At 41.9% G+C, this 11,764-nt stretch overlaps 1 protein-coding gene across 1 annotated transcript in view; it reads left to right on the top strand.

Moving 5' to 3' along the window:
- Positions 1-759: 759 nt before the first annotated feature.
- Positions 760-11,764, top strand: part of LOC143933453 (protein-arginine deiminase type-1-like) — a 55,162-nt gene continuing 44,157 nt past the window's right edge. Inside the window, exon 1 of the mRNA XM_077456358.1 lies at positions 760-1,077. Coding sequence (XP_077312484.1) covers positions 959-1,077 — 119 coding nt within the window. The 5' untranslated portion in view covers positions 760-958. The remainder of the gene's footprint in view (positions 1,078-11,764) is intronic.

Below are 11,764 nucleotides of genomic sequence, written 5' to 3'. Positions count from 1 at the left end.
TGGGCTCTGGTGAGGCTGCATTTGATGGGCGCTGGTGAGGCTGCATTTGATGGGCGCTGGTGAGGCTGCATTTGATGGGCACTGGTGAGGCTGCATTTGATGGGCACTGGTGAGGCTGCATTTGATGGGCGCTGGTGAGGCTGCGTTTGATGAGCACTGGTGAGGCTGCATTTGATGGGCGCTGGTGAGGCTGCATTTGATGAGCACTGGTGAGGCTGCATTTGATGAGCACTGGTGAGGCTTTATTTGATGGGGGCTGGTGAGGCTGTATTTGATGGGCTCTTATGGGGTTGCATTTAATGGGCGCTTCATTAAAAAGGTGGGGTATACATGGGCAAGGCAAAGGGGGTGGGGTCAGGGGTGGAGCCAAGGGGGGCAGCAAATTGAGGTTTCGACTAAGGTGTCAAAAATCCTTGCCCCAGCCCTGCTGATGACATCATCACAGCCTAGGCAAAGTCACTGGCTGGAGTTTAAGGATTACCTTTTTAATGATAAATTATTATCATTAAATAATCATTTATAATAATTTTTCTTGAAAAATTATACTGTTATTGTATATTATGACACGCTAGGAATTTATTCATGCAGACCTGTAAACTTAATGATGGGTCCTCTTTAAGTGTGTCGCTCATCGCTGGCTGGAAGGTATATGAAGTGTGTCAACCCGAGCCAACTCTGTGCCAGAACTGAAGAGATCTCGCCTTCTTCCCCTCCCTCTCCACAATAATTATTGTATTTGGCATTGCGCCACATCCTCGCTACACCCCGGAGAGAGGAAAATCCTCGACTTCTGCAGAAGAGATGTAAGGAGGCTTCATCATCCACTCATGACACACGCCAAGAGGATGCAGCCTGTGTGACCTGCTCTGCTGATGACATAAATGCCCTCCCCTCCTCCGTCCCCAACCTACGGGGGTGACCTCACCCTATAAACTGACACAAGGCGATTGTTTTCACAATGCAGAGTGTCATCGCCGAGGACAACATGACCGAGAGGAGGACCATCCGTCTGACCAACACCGACACCATGTATGAGGTGTGTGTGGTGGGAGAGGAGATCGCCATTGATGTCTACAGGTATTCATTTATACTAATCAATAACCATCAGTACCTACAAGTATTCTTTATACTAATAAATAGCCATCCATATCTACAGGTATTCATGTATACTAATTAATACTCATTAGTATCTATGGGTATTCATTTATAATAATCAATAACCATCAGTAACTACAGGTAGTCATTTATACTGATCAATAGCCATCAGTACCTACAAGTATTCTTTATACTAATCAATAACCATCAGTATCTATAAGTATTCATGTATACTAATCAATACTCTTTAATATCTAAGGGTATTTATTTATACTAATCAATAACCATCAGTATCTACAAGTATTAATTTATACTGATCAATAGCCATCAGTACCTACAAGTATTCTTTATACTAATCAATAGCCATCAGTATCTAAAAGTATTCATGTATACTAATCAATACTCATTAATATCTAAGGGTATTTATTTATACTAATCAATAACCATCATTACCTACAGGTAGTCATTTATACTGATCAATAGCCATCAGTACCTAGAAGTATTCTTTATACTAATCAATAGCCATCAGTATCTAAAAGTATTCATGTATACTAATCAATACTCATTAATATCTAAGGGTATTTATTTATACTAATCAATAACCATCAGTACCTACAGGTAATCATTTATACTGATCAATAGCCATCAGTACCTAGAAATATTCTTTATACTAATCAATAGCCATCAGTATCTAAAAGTATTCATGTATACTAATCAATACTCATTAATATCTAAGGGTATTTATTTATACTAATCAATAACCATCAGTACCTACAGGTAGTCATTTATACTGATCAATAGCCATCAGTACCTACAGGTAGTCATTTATACTGATCAATAGCCATCAGTACCTAGAAGTATTCTTTATACTAATCAATAGCCATCCATATCTACAGGTATTTATATATACTAATCAATACTCATTAGTATCTACGGGTATTAATTTATACTAATCAATAACCATCAATACCTACAGGTAGTCATTTATACTGATCAATAGCCATCAGTACCTACAAGTATTATTTATACTAATCAATAACCATCAGTATCTATAAGTATTCATGTATACTAATCAATACTCTTTAATATCTAAGGGTATTTATTTATACTAATCAATAACCATCAGTATCTACAAGTATTCTTTATACTAATCAATAGCCATCAGTATCTAAAAGTATTCATGTATACTAATCAATACTCATTAATATCTAAGGGTATTTATTTATACTAATCAATAACTATCAGTATCTACAAGTATTCATTAATACTAATCAATAACCATCGGTATCTATAAGTATTCTTTTAGTCCCCATTCACACTGGTGCTGCTTTGAAATCGCACTGCTTCAGCAGGATTTCAAAGCCGCACATCAGTGCAATTTGCACTGCCGATTTCATTGCAGCCTGCAACTTCATTTAACAGAATTCTATGCGAGTCGCAATGAAATTGGTAAAAAGTAGTGCAGGAACCTTTTTTTTTTATCATTGCTGTGACATGAGTTGCGACAATATGAGCAGTTCCGTTGCCAGCGACAGGGTGCAAATTGTCATGAGATTTGGAACTATCAAATTGCATGACGAGACGCACCGGTGTGACCGGGGTGTGGAGAGGCGACTCCAGGTCACGGAGTGCATTAGCACCTTCAGCCTGGTTTTTTGCAAAGACAGGCACAATGATTGCACACCTGTGGGCTGGGCTCATATTCCCTTTTAGGAAGAGCGTTCAGGGCTCACACTTGGGAACAGCTCCACCCTACAGGCAGGTGGCCTGGTGTAGGAGTCGGGAGGGCTTTCAGATGGGGGCGGCTCCAGGAAAGAGAGATACAGGCGCTCTCTAGGAGTCTGGGGGTGTATGTCTGCAGGAGGCAGATGTGGCCCATGACCAGCTGAGCAAGTAAGCTTCGGGAGGGAGTTTGATTATGTTACAGTGAGCGAGCCAGGAGGCGGAAGTTTTCTGTTATACAATGATGGTGGAACCCCCTGCAAGGGAAGACTTTCTGTGAAGTTTGTTTTCGTTTACATAAAATTGGGCTGCCACGCCCCTAAAAATACCGTCTGGACTCACCGGTGTTTCTGAAAACGCATACACCACTTGAGCATAATCACCCCAGATCATTACAGGGGGCTTATACTAATCAATAGTAATCAGTCTCTGCAGGTATTCATTTATACTAATCAATAGCAATTGGTATATACAGGTATTCATTTATACTAATCAATAGCCACCGATATGTAAAAGTATTTATTTATACTGATCAATAGCCATCAGTACCTATAGGTATTAATTTATACTGATCAATAACCATCCATAGCTACAGTTATACATTTATACTTATAAGTATATATAAGTATTTATTCATACTGATCAATAACCATCGCTATCTCTAGGCAATCATTTATACTAATCAATACCCATTAGTATCCACAGGTATTCATTTATACTAATCAATAGCAATCAGTATCTGCAGGTATTCACGAATACTAATTAATAACCCTCAGTATCTACATGCATTCATTTCTACTGATCAATAACAATACATATTTACAGGTATTCAGTTATACTCATCAATAACTGTCAGTATCTACAGGTATTTATTTATACTGATCAATAACCATCAATATCTACAGTTATTCATTTATACTAATCAATACCCATTGGTGTCTACAGGTATTCATTAATACTAATCAATACCCATTAGTATCTATAGGTATTCATTTATACTAATCAATAGCAATCAGTATCTGCAGGTATTCATGTATTCTAATCAATAACCATAGATATCTATAGGTATTCATTTATACTAATCAATAGAAATCAGTATGTATAGTTATTCATTTATACTAATCAATAACCATAGATATCTTTTTTTTTTTTTTTTTTTTTTTGCCACATCAGCGAATCTTTACCTGAGACTATAAATCAACTTAACGTTCATTGTTGTCTCTTAGAATTGAATCTTCACATCATTGTGGCTATTTTCTTGTTACTTACTTGTATAATTAAATGTAAAACATTTATCCAACTTTTATTTCATATTTCTTAAAACTGTTCTTATATCTTACTCCCAGTGTTTCACTAACAATTATGTTAAAGTTATACTACCCCCCCCCCCCTCCCCTTTCCCCTTGTCAGTAGTGTCCCTGCTCCTGATTTCCTGGTCTTTATGGTCTTAATTGTGCGGAGAAACTCCAATCTCGCTTAAATTGTTTCCAACCTCTCAATTTTTTTAGAAATATTACCCTATCCTCTTCTTCTCTCAGACACAGGCTTTCCATATTATATATTTCTTCTACCGCGTCTACCCACTCCCATGTTGTTGGGCACTCTACCTCTCGCCATTTTTTAGGAATCAGTTTTTTCGCAGCGTTTAATAGATGCGGTATGATTGTGTCCTGGTATTGTTTAACCCCTGCCTCCGAGCCATGAAAGAGAACTACCCAGGGGTCTGGTTTCAATGCTGTTTGAGTTATTTCCTTAATCATTTGAAGGATCTTTTCCCAATATAGTTTAATTTTGGCACACTCCCACCAAATGTGTGTCATGGTACCTATTTTTCCACAGCCCCGCCAGCACTCGGCGGTCCCGCCTAGCTGGAATTTAGATACCTTATCCGGGGTGTTATACCATCGGGAGATAAGTTTGTAGTTCATCTCAGCTGTTTTATTATCCCTTGCCGAGCGGTGTGTCATTTTCAATATTTTATTTATTGTTTCTTTACCTTTTTGTGATCCCAATTCCCTTTCCCATTTGTTTATATATGGCGGCGTATCTTTCCAGCTGGTCCGCATCAATAGCCCATATAGCTTTGATATTATACCCTTTGCATTGCCAGCCGTGCAAAGTTGTTCCACCCCTGTCAAATCCTTTTCAGATCTAATCGGCTGGGGTAGTTTTTCTATGAAACGGGTCAGCTGGAGATATCGCCACCTATCCCTTCTCATAAATCCCATGTGCACTAACTCTTCATGTGAAAGAAGTTTCCCTTTTTTAAATATATCTTTTATTTGTGTCCCCTCTAGTCTTATCCAGTTCCCTCCTATCACCCCTCTACCCGGTGGGAAATATTCGTTGTCTTTTAAAGTTATCAGTGGCGAATTATAGTGTCCATTTAATCTTTTATACTCCTTATCCCATATCTTCAGTGCAATCTGTGTTAACTTATTTGTGTCTATATCTAGTGCCCTGTATTTTGGGGGATTCCATATTATCTTATTTAATTGTGCTTTACTGTATGTGTATTCTAAATTAACCCATCTTTTTTCCTCTTTTTTTTTCCCTTTTACCCATTCCACAATTCTTGATAAGACTACCGCCTGATAGTAATACTGTAAGTCAGGGACCGCTAATCCTCCCCTCCCTTTTTCTTGTTTTAATACTCCATGGGAGATCCTAGGTTTTTTATTATTCCATATAAATTTGCTCATTATTGCTTTTAATTTTTTGAAATAGCTGGGTGGGATTTCAACTGGCAACATCTGGAATTTATATACAATTTTTGGAAGAATAAACATTTTATACACGTTTATTCGACCTATCCACGAGATCGATCTATTACTTGCTCTTCTGAGTTCAGTTTTTATTTCATTCAATAAAGGGATATAATTTAGGCGGTATATCTTATCCAGAGTGTTTGCCAATTTTACTCCCAGGTATTTCAGATCTTTTGTCCATTTAAATTTACTTTGTTCTTGGATTAGTTGTACTTCCGTTGCACCTACATTTATATTGAGGATTTCAGATTTTATTTGGTTGATTTTGAAGTTTGATAATTTCCCGTACTCATCCAGGGCCTTTGTTATCTTGGGCAGAGAATCTACTGGGTTACTTATATAAAACAACACGTCGTCTGCATATGCTGCAAGTTTATGTTCCTCTTGCTCTGCCTTAATTCCGCTTATTTCCGGGTTGTTTCTGATTGTCGCGAGTAGGGGTTCCAACGAGAGCACAAAAAGAAGAGGAGACAGTGGGCATCCCTGTCTGGTCCCATTTTCCATCTCAAAGGAAGAGGAGGGCAACCCGTTGATGTTTACAGTCGCTGTCGGGTGATCATACATCATTTTAATCCATTTGGCCATCCTTGGGCCTATGCCCATTTTATCCATTGTCTGGAACATAAATCCCCAATCGACTCTATCAAAGGCCTTTTGGGCATCTGTTGATAATAGTAGCGCCGGGGGTTCCGTCTTCTTCCTTTGAGATAGAATCAATAAAGTTCTTACCCCATTGTCCTTTCCCTCTCTCCCGGGGATAAACCCAGTCTGATCTGGATGTACTAGTATATTCATTACTTTTTTCATTCTATTTGCTAACACCTTAGCAAATAGTTTAGTATCTTCATTTAGGAGTGATATTGGTCTGTAACTTGCGCACTTGGTCTCGTCTTTTCCTTCTTTCCATATGATCGTTATTGAGGCAGACAGCGCCTCTTTACTCATGGCGTACTCTGTCCCAATCCCGTTCATATACTTACAGAGTTTCGGTACTAGGATATTCTTAAACCTCTTGTAGTAACTAATTGTCAGACCGTCTGGTCCCGGGCTTTTCCCAGGGGCTGATTCCGCTAATGCCTTATTTATCTCTGCTTCCGTTATGGGGTTTTCTAAGTATTCTTTATCGATTTCACTGATCCTGGGGAGTCTCGCCTTATTTAAATATTTATCAGTTTCTTTTAGTTTACCTTCTTTATCTATCGAGTTGTTTTTTACCGCATATAATTTCCCGTAGTATGTTTTGAATGATTCGGCTATTTCTTTTGAAGAGTATACCATGTCCCCGGTTTCTGTTTGAATTTTCTCTATGTAGTTCGTAGCTTTTTTCTTTTGGAGCATCCTGGCTAGATATTTAATGGGTTTGTTTTCTTCTTGATACCTCACTTTATTAAGTTGATTATAATATTTTTTAGTTTCTTGTTCCATTAACCCACGTAGTTCTTCTCTCCTGGACGTTAATTTTTGATATAGCTTTTTATCTGTAAGCCCCATTTTATGTTGTTGTTCTATTCTGAGGATTTCCTCTCTGAGTTTATTGCCCCTCTCTATACGTTCTTTTTTTTTCTGCGCGCCTCGTGCAATCAAAATCCCCCGAATATACGCCTTATGGGCATCCCACAGGGCCTGCCCAGAGATTCCTTCGGTCTCATTCATCAGAAAGTACTTCTCTAATTCCTTACTCACTACTTCCCCCCCCTCCTTATCAAGAATCAGCGTGTCATTTAGTCGCCACCTAGAGAAACATTTACTTTGTCCGGGAATCTGCATTTTCATTTTTAAAGGCGCGTGATCTGACTGTGTTGTTATTTCTATACTTGTTTCTAGTACCATCTCTAGGGCTCTGTGTTCCACAAGAATATAATCAATCCTTGAGTACGTCCCGTGCACTGGGGAGAAGAATGTGTAGTCCCTTATTTTGGGGTGTTGTGCCCTCCATGCATCAACTAGTTGGTTTTTATTCAAATTTTGAATTAACCTTTTTAATTGAGTGCTATTCCTTCCCAGTACCCGGGACGTGCTGTCAAGTACGGGGTCTAGACAGAGATAAAACCATAGATATCTACAGGTATTAATTTATGCTAATCAATACCCATTAGTATCTATAGGCATTAATTTATACTTATCAATATCTACAGGTATTCATTTATGCTAATCAATAGCCATAGATATCTACAATTATTAATTTATGCTAATCAATACCCATTAGTATCTATAGGTATTAATTTATACTCATCAATACCAATCAATATCTGCAGGTATTCATTTATACTAATCAATAACCATAGATATCTACCAGTATTAATTCATACTAATCAATTTGGGGGGTAGGGCTTATATTGCAGCCATCACCGACACTCACGCTAGGTCTTATTTTAGGGGAAACAGGGTAGTCGGTGGAGAAACCCTTACTGGCAAGAACAGAGGTCAGACGTTTCTTGTAGGTGGTGACCAGGTTTGCACACATCTCAGGAGGGATTTTGGTCCTCTCTTCTAATACAGATCTTCTCTAAATCCTGAAGGTTTCTTGGCCGTCTCTTGTCAACTCAAAGTTTCACCTCCCTCCATACATTTTCTATAGGATTAAGGTCTGGAGACTGGCTGGGCCACCTCATGACCTTAATGTGCTTCATCTTGAGGCACTCCTTTGTTGCCTTGGCCGTATGTTTTCGGGTCATTGTCATGCTGGAAGACCTATCCATGGCCCATCTTCAGTGTTCTGGCTGAGGGAAGAAGGTTCTCCTCCAAGACTTTACAATACATGGCCCCCGTCCATTGGCCCCTCAATGCGGCAAAGTTGGCCTGGACCTTTAGTAGAGAAACAGCCCCAAAGCATCATGTTTCCACCTCCGTGCTTGGCTGTAGGAACAGTGTTCTTGGGGTCATAGTCAGCATTTTTCTTCCTCCAAACACGGCGAGTCAAGTTGAGTTGATGTCAAAGAGCTCAATTTTGGTCTCCTCTGACCACAGGACTTTCTCCCGATCCTTCTCCGAATCATTTAGATCAGCCTTTCTCAACCTTTTCAGCACAGAGGAACCCATGAAATAGTTCTCCGGTCTCGAGGAACCCCCTGCTAAAAATTAGTACTCTACAACTCATGATACATTAGTGTGATGGTCATTGGGAAGAATGGTCCTCACACTTGTGGTCATTGGGAAGAATGCTCCTCACACTTGTGGTCATTGGGAAGAATGGTCCTTACACTTGTGGTCATTGGGAAGAATGGTCCTCACACTTGTGGTCATTGGGAAGAATGCTCCTCACACTTGTGGTCATTGGGAAGAATGGTCCTCACACTTGTGGTCAGTGGGAAGAATGATCCTTACACTTGTGGTCATTGGGAAGAATGATCCTTACACTTGTGGTCATTGGGAAGAATGGTCCTCACACTTGTGGTCAGTGGGAAGAATGGTCCTCACACTTGTGGCCATTGGGAAGAATGATCCTTACACTTGTGGTCATTGGGAAGAATGATCCTTACACTTGTGGTCATTGGGAAGAATGGTCCTCACACTTGTGGTCATTGGGAAGAATGCTCCTCACACTTGTGGTCATTGGGAAGAATGGTCCTTACACTTGTGGTCATTGGGAAGAATGGTCCTCACACTTGTGGTCAGTGGGAAGAATGGTCCTCACACTTGTGGTCAGTGGGAAGAATGGTCCTCACACTTGTGGTCATTGGGAAGAATGGTCCTTACACTTGTGGTCAGTGGGAAGAACGGTTCTCACACTTGTGGTCAGTGGGAAGAATGGTCCTCACACTTGTGGTCATTGGGAAGAATGGTCCTTACACTTGTGGTCAGTGGGAAGAATGGTCCTCACACTTGTGGTCAGTGGGAAGAATGCTCCTCACACTTGTGGTCATTGGGAAGAATGGTCCTTACACTTGTGGTCATTGGGAAGAATGGTCCTCACACTTGTGGTCAGTGGGAAGAATGGTCCTCACACTTGTGGTCAGTGGGAACAATGGTCCTCACACTTGTGGTCAGTGGGAAGAATGGTCCTCACACTTGTGGTCAGTGGGAAGAATGGTCCTTACACTTGTGGTCAGTGGGAAGAATGGTCCTCACACTTGTGGTCAGTGGGAAGAACGGTCCTTACACTTGTGGTCAGTGGGAAGAATGGTCCTCACAATTGTGGTCAGTGGGAAGAACGGTCCTTACACTTGTGGTCATTGGGAAGAATGGTCCTCACACTTGTGGTCAGTGGGAAGAATGGTCCTCACACTTGTGGTCAGTGGGAAGAATGGTCCTTACACTTGTGGTCAGTGGGAAGAATGGTCTTCACACTTGTGGTCAGTGGGAAGAATGGTCCTCACACTTGTGGTCAGTGGGAAGAATGGTCTTCACACTTGTGGTCAGTGGGAAGAATGGTCCTCACACTTGTGGTCAGTGGGAAGAATGGTCCTCACACTTGTGGTCAGTGGGAAGAACGGTCCTTACACTTGTGGTCATTGGGAAGAATGGTCCTCACACTTGTGGTCAGTGGGAAGAATGGTCCTTACACTTGTGGTCATTGGGAAGAATTATCTCCTTACAGGTAGCTAAAAAGATCAATGGTGTCGGTGGGAACTTATCTGAGAGGCAGAAATTGCCCAATGCTGAAGGAACCCCTACAACCTCTGGAGGAACCCTGGTTGAGACTCACTGATTTAGATGTTCATTGGCATGACTGCAGATGGGCCTTCTTGAGGAGAGGGTGTTTGGAGGAAGAAAAATGCTGACGATGACCCCAAGAACGCCATCTTTACAGTCAAGGACGGAGGTGGAAACATTTTTGTATGTTATGATTGTTTTGTATACAATGTTTCACTTCTATTTTTCCAAGGTGTTTATAAATACTATTATTACATAAAGTATCAAAAATGTTGCAAATGTTTCCTCTGCGGAGGTTATGAGGAGGCTTTCGTTCATCAATAGAAAGAAAAACGAAAAGAATGCTTTAGCTGCTGCAGAATTGTCAGCTTTGCGTCCTTTATATGATATACTGCAGGCATGTCCAAAGTCCGGGCCGCGGGCCCAATTGCGGCCCGCAGCACCCAGTTTTTGAACGGCCCGCCTGGTTATCTAAACATATATATCTTTTGTGGCCGCCCGACGATCTCCCAGCGCCGGGGGCTACAAAAGATATATAGTCTGGCTGCCTCGGAGGGAGGGGGCGGGACGAGCGCCGTGCACACAGGAGGAGTATTTCCTGTTTACATGGCAGCCTCTGTAAGAGGAAGTCCCGTCTCCAGGGCTGCCATTGGATGAATGTTCTGTCCATCAAAGGAGGAGGGACTTTCAGTTAAAGAGGCCGCTGTGTAAACAGGAGATTCTCCTGTAGGATATCTTTGGCGCTCGTCCTGCCCCTCTCCTTGTCCCCTCCAAGGCTGCACTGATGGAAAATGGTGAGTGCATTCCTGGCAATGGTCAGTGCTGCATTCCTGGCAATGGTGGGTGCTCCATTCCTGGCAGTGATGGGTGCTCCATTCCCGGCAATGGTGAGTGCGTTTCTGGCAATGGTGAGTGCATTCCTGGCAATGGTGAGTGCTGCATTCCTGACCATGGTGGGTGCTCCATTCCTGGCAGTGATGGGTGCTTCATTCCTGACAATTGTGAGTGCATTCCTGACCATGGTGGGTGCTCCATTCCTGGCAGTGATGGGTGTTCCATTCCCGGCAATGGTGAGTGCATTCCTGGCAATGGTGAGTGCATTCCTGGCAATGGTGAGTGCATTCCTGATGATGGTGAGTGCATTCCTGACCATGGTGGGTGCTCCATTCCTGGCAGTGATGGGTGTTCCATTCCTGGCAATGGTGAGTGCATTCCTGGCAATGGTGAGTGCATTCCTGGCGATGGTAAGTGCATTCCTGGTGATGGTGAGTGCATTCCTGACCATGGTGGGTGCTCCATTCCTGGCAGTGATGGGTGTTCCATTCCCGGCAATGGTGAGTGCATTCCTGGCAATGGTGAGAGCATTCCTGACAATGGTGGGTGCTCCATTCCTGGCAGTGATGGGTGTTCCATTCCCGGCAATGGTGAGTGCATTCCTGACAATGGTGGGTGCTCCATTCCTGGCAGTGATGGGTGTTCCATTCCCGGCAATGGTGAGTGCATTCCTGGCAATGGTGAGTGCATTCCTGACCATGGTGGGTGCTCCATTCCTGGCAGTGATGGGTGTTCCATTCCCGGCAATGGTG

The sequence above is a fragment of the Lithobates pipiens genome, unplaced genomic scaffold (genome assembly GCF_037356315.1).
Source record: "Lithobates pipiens isolate NorthernLeopardFrog02 unplaced genomic scaffold, aLitPip1_a1.2 Scaffold_27, whole genome shotgun sequence".
Lineage (NCBI taxonomy): Eukaryota > Metazoa > Chordata > Amphibia > Anura > Ranidae > Lithobates > Lithobates pipiens.
This window is presented reverse-complemented; position numbering and strand designations above follow the sequence as displayed.